The sequence below is a fragment of the Bombina bombina genome, chromosome 7 (genome assembly GCF_027579735.1).
Source record: "Bombina bombina isolate aBomBom1 chromosome 7, aBomBom1.pri, whole genome shotgun sequence".
Classification (NCBI taxonomy): domain Eukaryota; kingdom Metazoa; phylum Chordata; class Amphibia; order Anura; family Bombinatoridae; genus Bombina; species Bombina bombina.
The window spans coordinates 53,899,375-53,924,764 of NC_069505.1; the positions used below are offsets into that span (position 1 = coordinate 53,899,375).

The following is a 25,390-nucleotide window of genomic DNA, read 5'->3' on the forward strand; positions in this document are numbered from 1 at the left end:
GAGCAGAGACTATCGACTTTTTTTTTAGCTTAGGGAATGCTCCACGGGAATATCATCACCAATTCTGTTTCTGTTTTAGATTATACCTCATATGGTAAAACCAGTATAAGATTACAATTTCAACATGAGAGTGAGAAAAATCGGGGGAAGGGGGGGAAATCCCCATAATAGGGGGAATTTATGTGGTAATTCATATTCTATAGATTTTGAAGATATGTTAATAATTGCAATGATTATATCACGAAAAAATGGTTTGATGTCTTAAGATAAAGATTATCCTTTGCTATTTCAGTAGGTACTATGATAGATATGTTACAAATGCACCATTAGTTATTTAAGATGTTTATGCAAAGTCTAAATTATGTTCAGGAGTTATTCCTGAAATCTAAGTTTTGTTATTCTTGGTTTTTTGTTAAGTTGAAGTTTGTTATTTATTGCTATTTATGTATGGTCATTAAGGTCTCTGGAAGGAATGCAACAGTTAGTCAGACCAACAGGGAGCAATTCCACATAAAATCCTACAAGACTAGAGTATCCCACAGACAAATCTGATGCAGACAACACTCACTATTCTCTCACATAATGTGAGAGGTCTCAATACCAATGTAAAACGTAAGGTAGCTCTTAATCAATATATAAAACTGGGAGCGAAAATCATATTTCTACAAGAGACCCACTTTACACAAACCCTAATACCCAAATACTGGCACAAATATTTCCCCACTCAACCACAGATAAAAAAATTAGAGGTGTCTCTATCCTTATTCATTCATCCCTTCAGTTTGCAAATTAAGAGGTAATAACAGACCCAGAAGGCAGATATCTAATTGTCAGAGGGAGAATACAAGACACAAGGGTAACCCTTTGTAACATATACGCACCAAACGAACAGCAACACATATTTTTTCGACAGATTTCACACCTTATCACCCAGTGGTCCCAGACCAGAACAATTCTGGCTGGTGATTTTAATATTACATTGACAGCTAAAACAGGAGACCCTGAGAAGAAAACCTCACATAAACAACTTAGGAAAAACTCCATAGCAAAAACAATAAAAGAAATGCTAGATACACATAATTTAGTTGACACTTGGGAAACTTTATTTGGCAACACTACAGACCACACTTACTACTCACATGCACATAACAAATACACCAGGCTAGATTATGTTATGGTGAGTCAGACTCTCATCCCAAACATCATTAATGCCCGCATACATACATCAGTGTGGTCTGACCACTCGGTGGTTCAAGTGGAGATGAGGGGTATAGTAAACCTCCATAGACAGAGATCCTGGACTTATGACCCGAACCTATTAGGAAGGGAATTCATCTACAAAGAAACACTTAAAAGCATGACAGAATACTGGCAAAAAAATGAAAACTCCACTACTAACCTGATTTTTACCTGGGCAGCACACAAACCTTATCTTAGGGGAATCCTGATTAAAGAAACGGCGAAACTCACCAAACAAGCTAATAAAACCATAGACCAGCTACAGTCGGAGATTCAGTCTTTAGAAACACAACACAGGCAAACACACTCCCCTACCATATTTAGATTACTCCAAACTAAGAGAAAAGTACAGGAAAAAATCTTAAAGGAATCAGCTATAAGAGCCATTCAGAGACTAAGGACCAATTACTTCATGTATTCAAATAAACCCGATAAATATCTAGCTAATAAGTTAAGAGAAAGGGTCAAGACATACTCTATCCCTGTTATACAACATGCGGACGGTTCAAAAACGACTAACCCACAAGACATCTCAGACACCTTTGCCACATTTTATGAAATTCTATATGATGGTCAGAAGGTCCAACACTCTAGTCAGACGAGAGAATTGTTAGCATCATTTCTACAACACACTGAACTTAAGGCAATTAGCCCATCCGATAAGGACACTCTAAACGGAGAAATCTCCACCCAGGAAATAATTACTGTCTTAAAAGAACTCAAGATAGGGAAAGCAGCTGGCCCAGATGGCCTACCCAGTGAATACTATAAACTCTTTAAACATGCACTAATCCCTCATCTCAAAGAATTTTGCAATAATGTAATGCAGGGAGTAGAGATTCCAGTGGACATACTCAGAGCCAAAATTATAGTGATCCCTAAACCAGGGAAAGACCCAACAAGATGCCAAAACTACAGACCAATCTCCCTTATTAATCAGGATATAAAAATACTTACAAAAATTTTAGCCAACAGACTTAAACATATACTTCCAGATATAATACACCCAGATCAGGTGGGGTTCATTCAGGGAAGGGAGGCACCGGATAACATCAGGAGGACAATAGATCTGACAGAATTCCTAGTGGCGGAGGGTACGCCTTCTCTGCTCCTATCGCTGGATGCGGAGAAGGCATTCGACCGAGTGGACTGGCCATACATGTTTGCAGTTCTTTCCAAAATGGGGTTTGAGGGGGCTTTCGTACAAGCGATCAAGGGTTTATACTCTACACCTATGGCTACGGTTAGTGCAGCAGGGTATCAGTCGAGGCCTATAAAAATAATGAATGGTACTAGACAAGGTTGTCCTTTGTCCCCGCTCCTGTTTGCGATCTGTATAGAGCCGCTAGCATCTCGTATTAGATATTCAGGAGACATCAAGGGGGTCAATATAGGACAATCAGAATACAAATTATCGCTTTTTGCCGATGATGTGCTGCTGACGCTGACTAAACCTATGGGCTCTTTAACACATCTATATGGAATTCTGCAGGAATTCTCTAAAATATCAGGTTACAAAGTTAATCTAGATAAATGCGAAGCACTACCATTGTCGCTCCCCCCCCACACAAAAAAATTAATTGAGATTAATTTTAACATTACTTGGGTGAAAAACTCTATTTCATACCTAGGAACCAAAATTTCAGATTCATTTGATAAATTATACAATTTAAATTACATTCCATTATATAAGACTATAAGGAAAAATATCGGGAAATGGAAAGGAGGGGGCTTCTCCTGGTATGGTCGCCTATCAACCATTAAAATGAATATTTTCCATAAGATATTATATTTATTTCGGGCCTTACCAATTAAGATTCCCTCTACAGATCTACAAAAATTACAATCCGATCTCCATTCCTTCCTCAGAGGCGATAGGAAAGCCAGAATAGCATCACAAATTCTTACCCAACACTGACAATTAGGAGGGGTAGGTCTACCTAATTTAGCCGACTACTATCAGGCATCACGACTCGCCCAGGCTACCCTCTTAAGTAAACAATCCAATAATGTTATATGGACAGAGATTGAAAGGGATATACATGGACAGGAATACTCGGATGATATCCTATGGAAGTGGGGTGGGCAGACACACCACAATAAGGTTCGACTTTCAGCCACTTTACACACTGTCTCTGTCTGGAAAACAGCAACCACAGGCCAGACTCTCATACCAACACACACCTGGGCCAAACCCTTAAGGCTTCTTATACCAAATGAGACTCAGATCTTTGGGGAAATGGGCAAAGGGCTCTACAGAGTAGCAGACTTTTTACTGAAAGGACGTTTAATATTATATAACCAACTACAGGAAATCCTTCACCCCTATAAACTGCACTGGTATATTTGCTTGCAAATATCATCAGCTTTGAATAGATACCTCACACAACATACAAGATGCCCAAAAACAAATTTAGAGAGACTCTGCATGTCACCGAATAGGTAGAAACACACAATCTCTAAACTGTATACAGATATTCAAGAAAGCAAATGTAACACCAAATCTAACTTAATGTTGAAGTGGGAGACAGACTTGGGGTTTGCTGTCCCGAGGGAAGAGTGGAATCAGATCCTCTATGACTCATGTAGAGGTTTGATTAGTGCAGACCTTAGGGAGAACACCATCAAAACCTCATTTAGGTGGTACCTGACCCCTATAAGAACATCCCACTTCTCATCTACTGATTCTAGGCTTTGCTATAGGGGATGTGGAGAACAAGGTTCGTATATCCATATGTGGTGGACCTGCCCTATAATAAAAAACATATGGTCTCAACTAAACAACTTATTAGGTCACCTACTTGACGAACACATATCATTAACAATACCTCAGGCACTCTTAAATAGAGGGCTCGATCAATTCAATCCAGAAATTAATAAATTTATTAAAATCTTATGTACAGCAACTAGGACATGTATAGCGAGACATTGGAAAGTTGGAACACCTACATGGAAAGAGGTGACAGATAAGATACAAGATATATACATAATGTCAGAAGGGACGGCCCGAATACAAAGTAACATGGACCAGTTTCAGAAGGTGTGGTTCTATTGGATCATGGATAGCAGCCCAAGTAGGGAATGATAATGTGCAGAAATGGGGATAAACAGTAAAGATGCTCTAGGCTAGTATTATAATATACATGAGATAAGGATATGATTGTGAACCTATAACCCTAAGGATGTAATCCAAGAGACATAACAGATGTTATTCATTAGAAACTATTGAGAAGAAATAAATGACCATACAGAATAGTTTAGTTCCCGTTCAAAGGTTTTTTCAGTTTTAACAAGTTTGAAGTTGATACATAAAAGTAAGTAAACAATCTTAAGGCAACAGTAATAGCCAATCATAGCTCAATTAATCCCGACTCAACAACTCAACACTTTTAGGTGGAATGTCAGGAAGATAATTAAATACATTTTAGAGGGAAGGTCAAAGGGTTAATTTTATCAATAGAAGTCGACCACCATTATTTGGATTGACCACCACTGCTATCAATATGTAATTGCACTGAAAAGAAATACCCATGTATTAATATGCTTTTGTTCTATAGTTTGTTGGTAGAACACTGATCATACATTTATGAATCCTATACATGAAAATGTGGGACAATTGAAAATGTTATGTTTACATGCCTTTTGAATCATAATAAAAATTATTTTAACATAAAATATTTTAATTAAGCCCTCTTACCTATCAAGGTGTTGCCGGTAGAGTTGAGTGGGAGTACGAAAAATTTGGTCGTATATAGCAATGAGGTCTTTGAAGTTTTTTTGCTCAGTTTCCCAGTCTATGTACATGTTCCACAGTTTATCAGAACGATATTCCATTCCAGCATTAGCCACGGAAGATTTAAATAATCTGTAGATAAGCAAGTATGGTTACAAAGGAGGAAAAATGATGGACAGACAATAAAAATAAAGATAACAAAAATAAATTATATAGCATTGAAACTCCAATTACTCCCTAAAAAAAAAAAATTTTTTAAAAAAAAAAGACATTCAACCAAAATTTAAACTTTACATAAAAATTTTAATTTTGTATTGTTAAGCTTTGCAATGCATTTTCATTATATATTTTGCCTATTTTTGCTCTAAATGATCTCTAAAAACTGTAGTTTTCCATTACTCCCAGAGAGGCTGGAGTGCATCCCATGGAATACTGAACACTGACGTGCCTACATACTGCAAAATCCAAAAAGTGGAAAACAGCACACCTGAATCTTTCTCTCGTGGGGCACGGAGCAACAGACTTGCCAAGTCCTCAGCACAATCACAAACTTCAAAGAACTCCAGCCACCATGTTAGTTAAAAGACCTTTATTTTCTTATCCTGGGTCCTAACATACAACGTTTCAAGCCAATATGGCTCTTAGTCATGTCATGACTAAGAGCCATATTGGCTTGAAACGTTGTATGTTTGGACCCAGGATAAGAAAATAAAGGTCTTTTAACTAACATGGTGCCTACATACTGGACAGTGATAGGCTGATAATCTGTCGCTAACTGACCACAATATAGAAAGCAAGATAACACAAATCAAGAGGCTTTTTAAACGGTGTGTCTTAAACCTATATAGTTTTCTAACAAAATGAGTTTTAACCCCTTAACAACGCTGCTGACCTTTCAATGGGATTGTTTTTTTGATAGTATGCTATTCCAGGATGCCTGCAGGAGGGGGGGAGGTCATAATAACGCGGCCCTGACGCTCGTGTTGAGACCCACACTATTATGGCCTAAAAAACCCTTGACGACTGGCAACATACTAGGTATGTCATGGTCATTAAGGGGTTAAACAACTTTGCATAATATTAAGGTAATTAAGGGATGTGATCTATAATATCACCTCTCAAACCGAATCATTTCTATGAAAAACATACTTGTAAATGTTATATATTTAACTGTTTGTCTGGCGGGCTGCACAGCCAATATCCAGTGTACCGCCAACACAAGAGTTGCAGTGTTATCTATTCTTAGTCGCACTGCTATGTGCTGCTACAGAAATATATAGTGTGGGTGGTATTCTTGCCATTGGCTGTACAGCAAGCCAAATCATAAAAAAAAAAAAAAACATAAGCTGGTTTACTATTAAGTGAATACTAGATAAACAGAAAGTCAGATCTGCCTATGATCAGAAGAGGCAGAGGGCAACCTAAGCTCGCTCATCTCCCTGAGGGCAGGGGGCTACACTGAGAATTTTTTAAGAAAACAAGTGGTTTGTTGTTTTTTTTTTACACAATCTGTTTCTTTTTAGGTTTAATTTGTTTTGTTGACATGTTTGTTTTTACTAAAGGAACACTATTTCACATTGCTTTAACCCCTTCCCAACGTTAGGACGTTCCATGCCGTCCTAACTGCGCTGGGCTTTAGTGCCGTTCTGATGTAGACAAATTAGACCAGACATGAAAGGGTTAAAGGGACACTCAAGTCAAAAACTTTTATGATTCAGATAGAGCAGCAGTTTAAAGACACTTTCCAATTTACTTCCATTATCAAATTTTGCACGTTCTTTTTATATTCACACATTCTGGGGAATAAGATCCTACTGAGCATGTGCACAAGCTCACAGGGTATATGTATACTAGTCTGTGATTGGCTGATATCTGTCACATGACACAAGGGGTTGGAAATTGAAAGGAAAAATAATCTACTGCTTATTTTATATTCAGAGTAGGTGTTGTATTGTCTTTGTATTATTATGTACTTGTTACTATCACTTTAAATGCTGTTATGTTGCGCATGCACAAGACACTTTAGACCACAGACATTTTAGAGGTCTATTTGTATATGTTGTCTAGATCCAAAAAAACTGAAATTGCAACTCAAATACCTAGAAAATGTGTAATCCACACTTGCATTATCGTGACTGTCGTCTTTAGAAATATCAATTGGAATTGTGTCATCATGACCGGGATTTCATGAGTTGCTATTCTGTTCGTTTGCGATAGATTGCGGGGGCGGGGGGTTCTTTTGTTTTTTTAAACGTACATGGCAAAAAATTTGGGTTTTTCTGTGCTCACAACAGTGTGGTTTACAAGTTTCGGCTGCAACATTATTATTGCAAGAGAGTAACCATTTTCACTTAGTTTCTCAATTTACAGTGCGAGAACTTAAAATCCTGGTTTTGAAGATGACGTAAAATTGCAGCCATTTCCTTCTAATAGAAATACAAAATGTTGTTCTTGATTTCAGACGTATCTATCTCCAAACCGGAAAATGGTGCTTAATCAATATTTGGAAATAATGAAATACAGTACTTTTAAAATATTCTGTCAATATAATCATTGTGCAAATATCATGCCTCTATACAAGAAGCATTCATAGTGTTTACCAGTTGTCATAATGGATTTTAATTACAATAAGGTAATGAGTATTTCTCTTGCACATTGTACAAAGGAATTACTTTTAAACAACCATAAGGTAACCCTCAGGGGTGTGAAACTGCCATTGTATGTACCTAGCTTCAGTTAGAGACCCTGTTTCAATCCTTTAACTCCTTCACTACCTGGACTTTCAGAGAAGAACTTGCCCAAAATAGTGGAGAATTTTTAGCATTTTTGCTATTACTCCATTTAAACAAAATAGAGCCTTGTTTTTTGTTTTTTTACTTACCTGTCAAAACTATATATATTTCTTAAGTAGACAACCCAAGGTATTGATCTGGGCCTGATTTGTTATATTCCATACCACACATTATTCCTGGGAGTGAAGGGGTTAATTGGGTAGCTTGTAAGGTTAATTTTAGTAAAGATTACCCTCCCACCCCCTGATCCATACCTGATCCCGCCCAAACATCTCTCTTTCCTCCCTCACCCCACACTGGTCACCCCCATCTTAGGAACTGGCAGACAGTCTGCCTACGGCCTACACTACTTGATCAGTAGCTACTTCTTGGGCTTTCAAGAATGAAGCTTCTGTTGACCAGATTGCAAGGTAGCTACTTGGTCGTCTTTGCATACTTTCACTATATTCTACAATTTTGATGTTCTTGCTTTTTCTGATGCAGCTTTTGGTAGAAAGGTCCTTTAGGCTGTTTCTGTGTAATTTTGACTGTTCGTTGTTTTTAAGCACATGGAAAAATAAAAAAAAATAAAAACATAATTTATGTAAGAACTTACCTGATAAATTCATTTCTTTCATATTAGCAAGAGTCCATGAGCTAGTGACGTATGGGATATACATTCCTACCAGGTGGGGCAAAGTTTCCCAAACCTCAAAATGCCTATAAATAAACCCCTCACCACACCCACAATTCAGTTTAACGAATAGCCAAGAAGTGGGGTGATAAGAAAGGAGCGAAAGCATAAAACAAATAAGGAATTGGAATAATTGTGCCTTATACAAAAAAATCATAACCACCACAAAAAAGGGTGGGCCTCATGGACTCTTGCTAATATGAAAGAAATGAATCAGGTAAGTTCTTACATAAATTATGTTTTCTTTCATGTAATTAGCAAGAGTCCATGAGCTAGTGACGTATGGGATAGCAGATACCCAAGATGTGGAACTTCCACGCAAGAGTCACTAGAGAGGGAGGGATAAAATAAAGACAGCAAATTCCGCTGAAAAAGATCCATAACCCAAATCAAAAAAATGAAATAAGCAGAAGAATCAAACTGAAACAGCTGCCTGAAGTACTTTTCTACCAAAAACTGCTTCAGAAGAAGAGAAAACATCAAAATGGTAGAATTTAGTAAAAGTATGCAAAGAAGACCAAGTTGCTGCTTTGCAAATCTGATCAACAGAAGCTTCATTCCTAAAAGCCCAGGAAGTAGAAACTGACCTAGTAGAATGAGCCGTAATCCTTTGAGGCGGGGACTTACCCGACTCCACATAAGCATGATGAATCAAAGACTTTAACCAAGATGCCAAAGAAATGGCAGAAGCCTTCTGACCTTTCCTGGAACCAGAAAAGATAACAAATAGACTAGAAGTCTTTCTGAAACCTTTAGTAGCTTCAACATAATATTTCAAAGCTCTAACCACATCCAAAGAATGTAAAGATCTTTCCAGAGAATTCTTAGGATTAGGACACAATGAAGGGACAACAATTTATCTACTAATGTTGTTAGAATTCACAACCTTAGGTAAAAATTTAAATGAAGTCCGCAACACCGCCTTATCCTGATGAAAAGGAGATTCACAAGAAAGAGCAGATAACTCAGAAACTCTTCTAGCAGAAGAGATGGCCAAAAGGAACAAAACTTTCCAAGAAAGTAATTTAATATCCAGAGAATGCATAGGTTCAAACGGAGGAGCCTGTAAAGCCCTCAGAACCAAATTAAGACTCCAAGGAGGAGAGATTGACTTAATGACAGGCTTGATATGAACCAAAGCCTGTACAAAACAATGAATATCAGGAAGTTTAGCAATCTTTCTGTGAAAAAGAACAGAAAGAGCAGAGATTTGTCCTTTCAAAGAACTTGCAGACAAACCCTTATCCAAACCATCCTGAAGAAACTAAAATTCCAGGAATTCTAAAAGAATGCCAAGAGAATTTATGAGAAGAACACCAAGAAATGTAAGTCTTCCAGACTCGGTAATAAATCTTCCTAGATACAGATTTACGAGCCTGCAACATAGTATTAATCACTGAGTCAGAGAAACCTCTATGACTAAGTATTAAGGGTTCAATCTCCATACCTTCAAATTTAATGATTTGAGATCCTGATGGAAAAATGGGCCTTGAGATAGAAGGTCTGGCCTTAACGGAAGTGTCCAAGGTTGGCAACTGGCCATCCGAACGAGATCCGCATACCAAAACCTGTGAGGCCATGCTGGAGCCACCAGCAGTACAAACGAACGCTCCATTAGGATTTTGGAAATCACTTTTGGAAGAACTAGAGGCGGAAAGATATAAGCAGGTTGATAATTCCAAGGAAGCGACAACGCGTCCACTGCTTCCGCCTGAGGATCCCTGGATCTGGACAGATACCTGGGAAGTTTCTTGATTAGATGAGAGGCCATCAGATCTATTTCTGGAAGTCCCCAGATTTGAACAATCTGAAGAAATACCTCTGAGTGAAGAGATCATTCACCCGGATGTAGCGTCTGGCGACTGAGATAATCCGCTTCCCAATTGTCTATACCTGGGATGTGAACCGCAGAAATTAGACAAGATCTGGATTCCGCCCATACAAGTTCTTTCATAGCCTGAGGACTGTGAGTCCCTCCTTGATGATTGACATACGCCACGGTTGTGACATTGTCTGTCTGAAAACAAATAAACGATTCTCTCTTCAGAAGAGACCAGAACTGAAGAGCTCTGAAAATCGCACGGAGTTCCAAAATGTTGATTGGTAATCTCGCCTCCTGAGATTCCCAAACCCCCTGCGCTGTCAGAGATCCCCATACCGCTCCCCAACCTGAAAGACTCGCATCTGTTGAGATCACAGTCCAGGTTGGACGAACAAAAGAAGCCCCTTGAATTAAACGATGGTGATCAAACCACCAAGTCAGAGAAGATCGAACATTGGGATTTAAGGATATTAATTGTGATATCTTTGTATAATCCCTGCACCATTGGTTCAGCATACACAGCTGAAGAGGTCTCATGTGAAAACGAGCAAAAGGGATCGCGTCCGATGCAGCAGTCATGAGACCTAAAATTTCCATGCACAAAGCTACCGAAGGGAATGATTGAGACTGAAGGTTTCGACAAGCTGAAACAAATTTCAGACGTCTCTTTTCGGTTAGAGACAAAGTCATGGACACTGAATCTATTTGGAAACCCAAAAAGGTTACCTTTGTCTGAGGAATCAATGAACTCTTTGGTAAATTGATCCTCCAACCATGTCTTTGAAGAAACAACACAAGTTGATTCGTATGAGATTCTGCATAATGTAAAGACTGAGCAAGTACCAAGATATCGTCCAAATACGGAAATACTGCAATACCCTGTTCTCTGATTACAGAGAGAAGGGCACCGAGAACCTTTGAGAAGATCCTTGGAGCTGTTGCTAGGCCAAACGGAAGAGCAACAAACTGGTAATGCTTGTCTAGAAAAGAGAATCTCAGGAACTGATAGTGATCTGGATGAATTGGAATATGAAGATATGCATCCTGTAAGTCTATTGTAGACAAATAATGCCCTTGCTGAACAAAAGGCAGAATAGTCCTTATAGTCACCATTTTGAATGTTGGTATTCTTACATAACGATTCAATATTTTTAGATCCAGAACTGGTCTGAAGGAATTCTCCTTCTTTGGTACAATGAATAGATTTGAGTAAAACCCCAGACCCTGTTCCAGAACTGGAACTGGCATAATTACCCCAGCTGACTCTAGGTCTGAAACACATTTCAGAAACGCCTGAGCCTTTACTGGGTTTACTGGGATGCGTGAGAGAAAAAAAATCTTCTCACAGGCGGCCTTACCTTGAAACCTATTCTGTACCCCTGTGAAACAATGTTCTGAATCCAAAGATTGTGAATCGAATTGATCCAAACATCTTTGAAAAAACGTAACCTGCCCCCTACCAGCTGTGCTGGAATGAGGGCCGCACCTTCATGCGGATTTAGGGGCTGGTTTTGACTTTCGAAAAGGCTTGGATTTATTCCAGACTGGAGGTTTCCAAATGGAAACTGTTCCTTTAGAGGAAGGGTCAGGCGTTTGTTCCTTATTCTGACGAAAGGAACGAAAACGATTAGCGGCCCTATATTTACCTTTAGATTTTTTGTCCTGAGGCAAAAAGGCTCCCTTCCCCCCAGTAACAGTTGAAATAATTGAATCCAACTGTGAACCAAATAATTTATTACCTTGGAAAGAAAGAGAAAGTAAAGTTGACTTAGAAGTCATATCTGCATTCCAAGATTTAAGCCATAAAGCTCTTCTAGCTAAAATAGCTAAAGACATATACCTGACATCAACTCTAATGATATCAAAAATGGCATCACAAACAAAGTTATTAGCATGTTGAAGAAGTTTAACAATGCTATAAGCATTATGGTCTGACACTTGTTGCGCTAAAGCCTACAACCAAAAAGTGGAAGCTGCAGCAACATCAGCCAAAGAAATAGCAGGCCTAAGAAGATTCCCTGAACATAAATAAGCCTTCCTTAGAAAAGATTCAAGCTTCCTATCTAAAGGATCCTTAAACGAAGTACTATCTGCCGTAGGAATAGTAGTACGTTTAGCAAGAGTAGAGATAGCCCCATCAACTTTGGGGATTTTCTCCCAAAACTCTAATCTGTCAGATGGCAAAGGGTACAATTTCTTAAACCTTGGTGAAGGAGTAAATGAAGTACCCAGACTATTCCATTCCCTAGAAATTACTTCTGAAATAGCATCAGGAACTGGAAAAACTTCTGGAATAACTACATGAGGTTTAAAAACTGAATTTAAACGCTTATTAGTTTTAATATCAAGAGGACTGGACTCCTCCATATCTAATGCAATTAACACTTCTTTAAGTAAAGAACAAATAAACTCCATCTTAAATAAATATGAAGATTTATCAATGTCAATATCTGAGGTAGAATCTTCTGAACCAGAGAGATCCTCATCAGAAATAGATAAGTCAGAATGATGGCAGTCATTTAAAAATTAATCTGAAATATGAGAAGTTTTAAAAGACCTTTTACGTTTACTGGAAGGAGGAACAGACAGAGCCTTCCGAATAGAATTAGAAACAAATTCTCTTACATTAACAGGAACATCCTGAACATTAGATGTTGAAGGAACAACAACAGGTAATGGATTATTACTAATGGAGACATTATCTGCGTTAAAAAGTTTTTCATGACAACACAAACTACAGCCGGAGGAACAGTTACCAAAAGTTTACAACAAATGCACTTAGCTTTGGTAGAACCAACATCAGGCAGCGTCAGGTTGTGACATCTTGCAATATGTAATGGAAAAAACAACATATAAAGCAAAATTATCAAATTCCTTAAATTTGGAAAAAATGCAAAAAAATGGGAAAAAATGCAAAACAAGCCTCTAGCAACCAGAAGCAACAAAAAATGAGACTGAAATAATGTGAAAAAACTGGCGCCAAGAATGACGCCCACTTTTTTTGGTGCCAAAAATGACGCCCACATTTTTTGGCGCCAAAAAACGTCTGTAACACGCCTGCGTCAAAAATGACGCAACAATGTGAAAACTTCCGGCGCCAACTATGGCGCCGAAAGACTAAATTTTGTGTCAAAAAAGTTCGCGCCAAAAATGACGCAATAAATTGAAGCATTTTTTGCCCCCGCGAGCCTAACAGCCCGCAAGGAAAAAAGTCAATTGAAATTTTTAAGGCAAGAAAAATATTTATTCATATGCATTTTCCCAAAAAATGAAACTGACAGTCTGAAAGAAGGAATACTGATTATCCTGAATCAAGGCAAATATAAGTTTTAAGACATATATTTAGAACTTTACATATAAAGTGCCCAACCATAGCTTTGAGTGTCATAAATAGAAATAAGATTTACTTACCCCAAGACACTTATCTACATATAGTAGATAGCCAAACCAGTACTGAAACGAGAATCAGTAGAGGTAATGGTATATAAGAGTATATCGTCGATCTGAAAATGGAGGTAGGAGAAGAAATCTCTACGACCGATAACAGAGAACCTATGAAATAGATCCCCTAGAGGAAGACCATGGTATTCAAATAGGCAATACTCTCTTCACATCCCTCTGACATTCACTGCTCTCTGAGAGGAAAACCGGGCTTCAGCCTGCTGCGAAGCGCATATCAACGTAGAAATCTAGCACAAACTTACTTCATCACCTCCATGGGAGACAAAGTTTGTAAAAACTGAATTGTGGGTGTGGTGAGGGGTGTATTTATAGGCATTTTGAGGTTTGGGAAACTTTGCCCCTCCTGGTAGGAATGTATATCCCATACGTCACTAGCTCATGGACTCTTGCTAATTACATGAAAGAAATTATATATATGTACTCTCTTTTTAGGGTTGTGGATTTAGATTTATATATTTTGCTCTTTATTTCTTTTCCTACCTTTTGTGGATTTAGATTTATATTTTTTGCTCTTTATTTCTTTTCCTACCATTTTTTGCTTGGCTATACAGAAAAACTACCATAGAGGTGGGAGAGGTTATGTAGAGCTCCTGAGGTTTGGAAATTTTTGCCTCCTCCTAGTGGTAGGGAAGGTAATTCCCAGGAGTAATGGATCAAGGACTCTTACCACCATGAAATCAGTGAATTTATCAGGTAAGCATAAATTATGTTTTTAACATATTTGATAAATTAAAGGGACACAACTCTAGAAATATCCTTAAAGGGACAGTCTACACCAGAATTTTGTTTTAAAATAGATAATCCCTTTATTACCCATTCCCGAGTTTTACATAACCAACACTGTTATATAAATATACTTTTTACCTCTGTGATTATCTTGTATCTAAGACTCTACAAACTGCCCCCTTATTTAAATTATTTTGACAGACTTGCATTTTAGCCAATCAGTGCTGGTTCCTAGGAACTCCACGTGCGTAAGCGGTATTATCTATGACACACATGAACAAACACCCTCTAGTGGTGAAAAACTGTCAAAATGCCCTGAGAGAAGAGGCAGCCTTCAAGGGCTTAGCATATGAACCTCCTAGGTTTAGATTTCAACTAAGAATACCAAGAGAACAAAAGCAAAATTGGTGATAAAAGTAAATTGGAAAATTGTTCAAAATTACACCTATCTGAATCATGAAAATTTATTTTGGACTAGACTGTCCCTTTAACGTATACATAAGAGCACTATTTAAAATAGCATGTTAAAACGCTATATGAAAAAAGTTAAAGGGACACTACAGTCAAAATTAAACGTTCAAGATTTAAATAGAACATACAATTTTAAACAACTTCCCAAATAACTTCCATTATCAGGTTATGCCCAGTCTTTATGTGCACATATTAAGAGGTACCTGCTCCTTCTGAACATGTGCACACAGTATATACGTATATGACTTTATACGAAATTGGATGATGGCTGTCACATGATACAATGAGCAGAAAATGTAAACAATCTGAATTTTCTCAAAAAAAAAAAAAAATTACTGATAATTTGAAATTTACATTAAGTGCTGTGGCATTTTCTTTTTATTGTGCATTTGTGGTTTATGCAATTCTACTGTATTAAGTGGTTCTTAAAGGACCAATCAACACAGCAGATTTGCATAATCAAGAAATGCAAGATAATATAATAGCACTTAGTCTGAACTTCAAATGAATAGTAGATTTTTTTTGACAATTTAAAAAGTTGTCAATTTCCACTCCCCCTGTACCATGTGACAGCCATCAGCCAATCACAAATGCATACATGTACCATGTGACAGCCATCAGCCGATCACAAATGCATACACACTTATTCTGTGAATTCTTGCGCATGCTCAGGAGGAGCTGGTGACTCAAAAAGTTTAAATATAAAAAAAAACTGCACTTTTTTTAATGGAAGTAAATTGGAAAGTTGTTTAAATTTGCATGCTCTATCTGAATAAGGAAAGTTTAATTTTGACTTGAGTATCCCTTTAAGTACATTTTAAAATGACCTCTTATATTCAAAGAAAAAAAAATGTCTAATACCCCTTTAAATCATTGAGAAATAAATTTAGATATAAGAATTGAAAATTCAAACATTCAGCATGTTCCATGCCAAACACAAATCTTTTATCTCCCCAACTTACCTATACAAAATGTCACTGCAAAAATGACGTGACTACATAACCCCCCAAAATATATTCAAATCATCATATTGCTTCTTAAAATATACAATACATACTCAGTTTTCTACTTCCTATCATCAAACAGAAAACGTTCATTGTCTACTCACTTTCGCAGTTTCTCAACAGACTCTGGCAGTGTCATATCCAAGTGTTCCCTTTGGTAATTTATATAGTGAATCCACAGATCCACACTAATGGGAATAGACTGAAGACCTTGGTTGAACACCTACAGAATAGAAGGAATATGTTGGTAACCGTTATATAATCGGTTTTCTTTAAAGGAACATGAAACAACAAATTTTACTTTCCAAATATAGATAGAGTGCAGAAAACCCCCAAAACGTTACAAATTACTTCTATTTTCAAATTCACTCCATTCTTATAGTATTCTTTATTGAAGAGCAAACCTAGGGAAGCTCAGGAGCACATGCATATCTTGAGCACTAGATGGCAGTAGTGTTTGCGCTATGCATAACTGTTAAAAGCTGCCATATCGTGTCCACAAATGTGCTTGCTAGGTATGCTCTTCAACAAAGAACACCAACAGAACAAATTAAAATTTTGATAATAGAAGAAAAGTGGCATTCTTGTTTTAAATAGTATACTCCAGGGGTCAACAAATTTGTTTAAAATGTAGGAGCCAGACAGTGGTATTTGTATATAGAAATATGGAGAATAACCCAAAAAGTTAGGAGACGTGTAAAATTCTAGGAGCCAGTGGCTACCTGGCTCCTAGGTTTGTTGAGCCCTGGTATACTCTATCTGCATCATGAATGGCCATAGATCACAATATAAATTAGATTGCCACATACCTCCTCAGCCTGTTCCTTATTCTTAAACTGCAGTTCTAGGTTTGCATACTTCTTCCAGTAGCCAAAGCAATAGGGGTACAGTGAAAGAAAAACACTGTAAGCTTTCCGACAGGACATCAGGTGGTTCTGAGGGATAAAGTGGGATATAAGTGAGACTATGTAAAGTAGCTGTAAGCAGCATAGGTTTCAGGCATGTGCATTTGTCTGTTTAGTTAGCTGACGAATGCTGAAGCTGCTCACAGCATTCGGCTCTTTGTGCAACACACTAAGATCTGGATTTGTACAGATGTTAGTTTGCTGCCCTTTCACAAGAAGACATCCGCCACCGAAAAGAGCCAAATGCATGGAACGGATAATGCCCTCCGCGGCTGACGCAACTGACTATTGCACATGCCTAGAGTATACGGCTGGAGAAGGAGCAGAAATGTGTGACATAGGTAAGTTTATATGTATCATAGAGCAGTATGATATATAAAGAAACTCATTAGGATATGCCAACATTATTCATTGCTTTACTGATCCATAAGGTGTATGTTATGCAAATAAAATGTAACTGGTTAAAATACAAGGATCTCTGATAGAATTAACCGTATCAAATTGCTAATGCTAGTATGTTAAATAATATACCTAATGCTTAAAAGGATACTAAACCAATTTTTTTCTTTCATGATTCAGATAGAAAGTTGCTTAAAATTGCATGCTCTAATTTACTCCTATTATCAATTTTTCTTTGTTCTCTTGATATCTTTATTTGAAATGCAGGAAGGTTTTTGGTTCAGCACCTGGGTAGCGCTTGCCGATTGGTGGCTAAATGTAGTAAACCAATGAGCAAGCATTACCCAGGTGCTGAACCAAAAATGGGCTGACTCTTAAGCTTACATTCCAGCGTTTTCAAATAAAGATAGCAAGAGAACGAAGAAAAAGTGATAATAGGAGTAAATTAGAAAGTTGCTTAAAATTGCATGCGCTATCTGAATCATGAAAGAAAAAAAAATTGGATTTAGTGTCCCTTTAAACAAGAATAGTGTGTTAACTGGCTAAAACTTCTTACATTAACTTTTTCAAATATCAAATAACACAAAAAAGGTAAATTTATTACATGACAGCTATGCTAAGCCAAATTTATAATATAATATTTTAGTGCGGCACACAATTGATGTAACAAATTGAAATTAAATTAAGCTCTGTCACAAGGTACATTATTGTGGCTAAAATGTTGGTGAAGATAGTAATATCTCCTACTATATAGTTAACTGGCTTATAATATCTAGAAATGCTGTATTCAGCTACACCATATTACAATGTAATACTTTGTGTGTGTCAATATCTAATATATATATCTCAGTATATATATAAAATGCATTGCAAATGTTATGCATAGTTAAACATATTCATTTTAAAATTTAATTCAATGTCCGTTTAATTGAAAAAAAATAAAAAAAATTATATATATATATATATATATATATATATATATATATATATATATATATATATATATATATATATATATAGCTATATCTCTATATATCTCTATACATACATATATATATATATATATATATATATACATATACACACACATACAAACACATATATGTATATTTATATTAAAAAATTAAACGGACATTGAATTAAATTTTAAAATGAATAAAATGTTTAATTATGCATAACATTTGCAATGCATTTTTGCCGCTATTACTGTAATTGAACTTAGAAAACTGTAGTATTTCCACTACCCCAGAGAGTATGGAATGCAGAACCTGATACCCCTACATGTTGCACAGAGATTGGCTGATATGTGCAGGAATGTGTTTATATTTGTCCCTAACTGGCCACATCAAACTATCAAGAGTCTTTCAACAAGTGTTTCCAGGGCCTACAAAACGATGATTTTAAAAGGGACAGTCTAGTCAAATTTAAACATTCATGAATCAGATATGGAATGCAATTTTAAACAACTTTCCAATTTACTTTTATCATCAAATTTCCTTTGTTCTCGTTATTCTTTGTTCAAAGCTAAACCTATAAGCCCTTGAAGGCCACCTCTTATCTCAGTGCATTTTGACAGTTTTTCACAGGTAAACAGCGCTAGTTCACGTGTGCAGTATAGATAACTACACGGCAGTGAGCACAATGTTATGAGTCAGCTTTGATTGGCTAAAATGCAAGTCTATCAAAAGCTCTGAGATAAGGGGGCAGTCTGCAGAGGCTTAGACACAAGGTAATTACAGAGGTAAAAAGTATTTATATAACCGTGATGGTTATACAAAACTGGGGAATGGGTAATTAAATGATAATTTATCTTTTTAAACAACAGACTGTCCCTTTAACCCCTTAAGTCAATATGACATATGTCATGCAGTACTTTGCTCATCCTATTACAACGTATATATACATGTCAGAGCTACACTACAGAAAAAAGCTGGGGTGGGGGGTCCCTAAAAATCACCAGGGGGGAGCACTACTTCCACTACATATATATATATATATATATATATATATATATATATATATATATATATATATATATATATATATATATATATATATATATATATATATATATATATATATATATATATATATATATACACACATATATATATATACACAGGTATTTAATAGGTACTGGTAGACAGCTGCCAGTACTAAAGATGGCCGCAAGTAGTGGGAAGGTCAGAGAGCTATTTGAGGGGGGGGACACGGGGAGGTGAGAGGGTTGAGGAGGATCATAAAAAAATCAAACTGTATACCGGCAGATTGTCTGCCAGAACCTGGGGAGGGAAGAGAGCTGTTTGGGAGGGTAATCTCTACACTAAAGCTAAAATTACCCTTACAAGCTACCTGATTAACCCCTTCACTGCTGGGAATAATAGAAGTATGGTGCGCAGCTGCAATTAGCGGCCTTCTAATTACCAAAATGCAATGGCAAAGCCATATAGGTCTGCAATTTCTGAACAAAGGGGATTCTAGAGAAGCTTTTCCAATCATTTGTGCTGTGACTGCACAATTAGTATGCAAATAATTTCCGTGAGAAACCCAAAGTTTGTGAAAAAGTTAATTTTTTGTTTATATGATCGCATTTGGCAGTGAAATGGTGGCATGAAATATATCAAAATAGGCCTAAATCAATACATTGGGTTTTCTACTTAAAAATATATATCTATCTATAGTTTTGATAGGAAAAAAAAAAAAAAAAAACCAAGGCTCTATTTCTGTTTAAATGGAGTGATAGCAAGAATGCTACAAATTCGCCGGTATTTTGGGCAAGTTCTTCTCTGAAAGTCCCGGTAGTGAAGGGGTTAAACATTTCTTTTGTATGCAGATATTGTGCAATACAATGATTTATTTCTGATGCATATATAAAAACAAATACTGTAATGTCCCTTTAATGAATGCATTTGCTTTGTTGTTTTACCTATGCATCAGATTATTAAATGACTGTTAAACTGTTGAAGCCAGGAAAGTCTTTTATAGCAGTATGGCAAACATGTAGTTAACACCTTTTGTATTGGTTGCTATCTAACGTAACTACTATTTAAATCTTACTGCTGCACCTGTTTCCCTATCTCTGAGGGTTTATATGAAAAACGGAAGACGGGTGTCTTGTTGCTTTATTTTTAACGCAGCAACAAAAAGCTTCTTTAAACCCTTCATGCCTTTAGGACGTTCCATGCAGTCCTAACAGCGCTGGGCTTCAACGTTGAAGGACGGCATGGAACGTCCTACCTTATAAGGCGTCCTGCAGCCTCCCTCTTGACAAAATCAAGATCGGACAAGCAACGAAGTCAGTTCATTGACTATCACATGATATCATTTTTGCAGTAATTGTTTACATCAAAACTTTGTTCCGATGTTAAAAAGGTATAGGAAAGTCAAAATTAAACTTGCATGATTCAGATAGAGTATGTCATTTTAAGACACTTTTAAATTCACTTCTATTTTCAAATGATTGTTCTCCTAGTATCCCTTGTTGAAAAAGAATACGCACATATCCCACACTAGAGGGAGCTAGCTGCTGATTGGTGCCTTCACACATTTGTCTCTTGTGATTGGCTAACTAGATGTGTTCAGGTAGCTGCCAGTAGTGCAATGCTGATCATTCCGCAAAGGGTAACAAGAGAATGAAGCAAATTTGATAATATAAATAAATTGGAAAGTTGTTTAAAAATTGTATGTCCTATCTGAATCATGACAGAAAATGCTGGGGTTTTCTGTCCCTTTAAACACTTATGCAGGGCATGAAGAGGTTAACAAATAATTTGCACGTGACTACAGAAACTTTGCAGGCTGTTACATATGGCCAACAAAAGACAAATTTGAATAAGCTGATCCAAAGATCATTGTGTAGAGATGCAACTGTTTCTGAATACCTCCTTTTGCAAGAACAGGAATTGTGAAATACAATTTTCAGCAATAAATTAAAGGAAAAAAGAGCAAACCAAATGATTAAAATATACTGCACAGTATTTCTACTATACAAACATTTAAGAGGAATTCAAGTTTTCTTAATTCTGTACGTCAGGAATAATATTGTGAGGTAGAGCGTGTCAGGAATTAGAGGGGTAGGTTGGAATATATATATCATATATGTACAAGAGATTAACAATAGTATAAGGTCAGCACAACTCGAGTCTCACCGTTTTCTCAACGTAGTCAAGCAGCTTGACCCAAACATCAAAACTAAAGGGGTCTGCCACGATAGCTTTCCAGTGCACGTTAAAATCAGCCGGCAAATCTGGCTCTTCAATAGCATTGTCACTGTCCTCGTCACTGTCTTCTGTAGTTAATGGAGTATCACTACTCTCAATAACAGTAGTAGGGCGGTTTCGCAGCAGATTCAACACTAGGCCTTAAGAAAGGAAAACAACACAAAATGTGTCAAAAAATACTTTAATAATTTTGTTTTGTTTTTTGTTACTAATACACTCATACTAAAGAATAATTCACCCTATGTGCCCTTCATACAGAATATCATCCCTTGCATAGTTTCTGCATCCCTATATTTGCTCCTGCAACAGATCACCTCCTCACACACTTTTTTTCTACAGAACATTTCACTAACATATCCCCCTATAGAACATTTCACTAAACATATCGCCCTATAGAACATTTCACTAAACATATCGCCCTATAGAACATTTCAATAAACACATCCCCCTATAGAACATTTCACTAACATATCGCCCTATAGAACATTTCACTAAACATATCCCCCTACAGAAAATGTCACTAAACATATCCCCCTATAGAACATTTCACTAAACATATCCCCCTATAGAACATTTCACTAAACATATCCCCCTATAGAACATTTCACTAAACATATCCCCCTATAGAACATTTCACTAAACATATCCCCCTATAGAACATTTCACTAAACATATCCCCCTATAGAACATTTCACTAAACATATCCCCCTATAGAACATTTCACTATGTAATCTAATCCTGCAGAGCAATACCTTTCAAATCATTCTCTGTTGTGCTCTCTAACAGCTAAATATTTGTTGATCTTTTACACTTTCACTACAAAACATTCCCTCATGTTAAAGGGACATGAAACCCACATTTGTTCGTTCACAAATCAGATATAGAATACAATTTTAAACAACTTTCCAATCTACTTTTATTATATAAATTTGCTTCATTTTTTAGGTATCCTTTGTTTTGACAAACAGCAATGCACTACTGGGAGGTAGCTGAAAATATTGGGGAAGCCAATAACATGACACATATGTGCAGCCACCAATTAACAGCTCCTGAGCCTAACTAGATATCCCTTTTATTAAAGAATACCAAGAGAACAAAACAAATGAGAACAGAAGTAAATTGGAACGTTGCTAAAAATCACAAGGTCTAGCTGAATTAAAAAAGCAAAAAAATGGGTTTCATGTCCCTTTAACAATCCCTGCAGAACATTTACCCATGTGTGCAACTCTTCAAAGAAAATGTCCCATTGTATTATCCTGCAGAGCATTACCCCATGTAGACTGCCACTTTACATCTTTCCCTTGCATATATATATATATACGGCAGAGCATTGTTTCCCATAAAGCCTTTCTGCTTAAAACGTTGCCTTTTTTGTATTTTCCACAGTGGATTGTGCATTTGCACCAAACCTCTCAGTATTATTACACTGTAGTACTCGTCCAAATTAATATTTCTCCCTCATATGCACATTTCCAAAACATATCGACCACTAATATAAATAAATATTTATTGTATGTTTTCCACTGCCATACAATTTAACATTATATCATACCTGCCGAGGGTACTTTAGGAACCATCCATTCGGCCGCCATTTTGCGCCCGTTACGTCACTGGAGGCGTGTGGTGTAAACTGTTACAACCCTCTTCGCTTCAGCAAATAATATTTCGCCAAAGCTAGAATCCGCACGCAAAGTTCTGGCAACGCAGGTGACGCAGAGCCAGAAACAGACATCTTGGTTTTGGGCAACGCGGCTTTCAATGAAAGTGAAAGTTTCATAGTATTTTGAAACGTTTTTAGACATACATAAAATACAATTATTTTTTTATTAACAATAATCACAATAAAATTACGTAGATACAAAAAAGAGATGTTTTATTGTATTAATAATATCTGTGCACTGCAGTAGTTTTGCTATCATTTTTTTTAAAAAATTTTTAAGAAATCAGGAAATTTCATGTAGGAAATGTAAAAAATAAAGTTTTTCTTGATTTATACAGAACATACCATTTTAAACAACTTTTTAATTTCCTTCAATTATCAAATTTGCTTCGTTTTCTTGGTATCCTTTGTTGAAAGAGCAGAACAAAGCACTAATGGGAGCTAGTTGAGTACATCAGGTGAGCCAATGATAAGAGGCATACATCTGCAACCATCAATCAGCAACCAGTTCCCAGTAATGCATTGCTACTCCTGAGCCTACCCAAGTATGTTTGTCCACAAAGGATATCAAGAGAATGAAGTAAACTGGAAAGTTGTTTAAAATTGCATGTTCTCTTATCTTTTGAAAACTCAGACTCTGTCTGTCTAAACATGTTCCATTTTAGTATCTCTCATTTAAATGTTTTATAGTTTATTTGTATCCTTTTGGATAGGCTTACCAGAAGTCCCACTTTTACTGGGATTGTCCCGGTTTGGAGGCGCTGTCCCAGTGTCCCACCCAGTTGTTCATTCTGTCCCAGTAGGGTTGCCACCTCCGGGTTTCAAATCATGTGTCCGGGTTTCAGACCACCTGAAACCCAGACACATTATTCAAAATTACTGGACTGTGGCTCTCCAGCATAGATGGATGCTGGTACTTTGTTACATACAGCCCTGCTTAGCTTAACGTTCGTGTCCTTCAAGGTTTACATTTAGTAATACAGGCTGAGTGAGCAGCATAGAGTTTTTTAATTTTGTAGTACTACTTGGTTTATTTTTCTAAAAATGTAACACCCCCGACCCCTGGTGACATTGCCGGTGTCTTAAATTAATATGTCTACCATTGGAATTTCACTACCGCGTCACTTCCGGTGACGTGTAGTCAGCTGCTGGAGGGTTGTGGCGCTCTCTGCGCATGTTTAAGGCACAATAAACAGCGCTCACTGGAGGCCCAACCTCCTACAAACAGCTGTTTAAGTCAGAATAGCTGACAACTTACTTTAGAACACCGGTGTTCTAAAGTAAGTTGTCTACCGAGTAGGAATTACCGCCCGATCGCTCTCTGTCCTCTCCATAACACAGATTTTATTTTGCAATCATTTTGAAATAGTTTTTACTTGAGCTGTTTAAGGCAGAATAGCTGACAACTTACTTTACAACACCGGTGTTCTAAAGTAAGTTGTCTACCGCGTAGGAATTACCGCCCGATCGCTCTCTGTCCTCTCCATAACACAGATTTTATTTTGCAATCATTTTGAAATAGTTTTTACTTGCTGTATTTAGTTCCTTTTTCGCCGTTCTATACCTTTATAGCAATATCTCAAATTAGTCAACGCTGTACCGTGCTGTATTTTTGTGTTTTCTGACAGCGTTGACTAATTTGCGATATTGCTATAAAGGTATAGAACGGCAAAAAAAGAAATAAATACAGCAAGTAAAAACTATTTCAAAAGTATTGCAAAATAAAATCTAAGTTATGGAGAGAAGGACAGAACGATCAGGCGCCAATTCCTACGCGGTACACAACTTACTTTACAACACCGATGTTCTCAAGTAAGTTGTCAGCTATTCTGCCTTAAACAGCTGTTTGTAGGAGGTTGGGCCTCTAGCGCATGAGCAGTGAGTGCCACAAACCTCCAGCAGCTGATTAAAGTCACCGGAAGTGACGCGGTAGTCACATTCCTACGCAGTAGACAACTAACTTTAGAACAGGGTAATACACCTTTAGGGGAATCATATGGGTGTGACTAGGAAGTACAGACAGGAAGTATTTTTGGCCTGGATCTTGCTTTACTTCATGCAGGATAGCATTTTGGCTATAATCTTCCTGCATTATGGTATAGAGTAGCCTCTTAAACAGCATTAGCAGGTACGTGTTTCTTTTTTACTTTCATTCAATGTTGTATTTATGCCTTATCAGTATTTGGCTCTGTTCCTTAATAAGACACATAAAACACATATTACACTGCAGATATTAAATTGTGAAATTGATAATTATGAGTTATAATTATGCTTGATGTTTGGC

The 25,390-nt window shown here is 36.9% G+C and overlaps 1 protein-coding gene across 6 annotated transcripts in view; it reads right to left on the minus strand.

The window, feature by feature from the left end:
• LOC128665868 (pre-mRNA-processing factor 39) overlaps positions 1-23,069 on the minus strand; it is a 727,810-nt gene extending 704,741 nt beyond the window's left edge. For all 6 annotated transcript variants that reach the window (XM_053720108.1, XM_053720111.1, XM_053720107.1 and 3 more), the window contains exons 1-5: positions 22,999-23,069; positions 21,375-21,586; positions 16,732-16,857; positions 16,027-16,145; positions 4,937-5,104 (exon numbers count right to left, since the gene is read on the minus strand). In XM_053720108.1, the coding sequence (XP_053576083.1) occupies positions 4,937-5,104; positions 16,027-16,145; positions 16,732-16,857; positions 21,375-21,586; positions 22,999-23,038 (665 nt within the window). In that variant the 5' untranslated portion in view covers positions 23,039-23,069. The remainder of the gene's footprint in view (positions 1-4,936; positions 5,105-16,026; positions 16,146-16,731; positions 16,858-21,374; positions 21,587-22,998) is intronic.
• Positions 23,070-25,390: the final 2,321 nt, after the last annotated feature.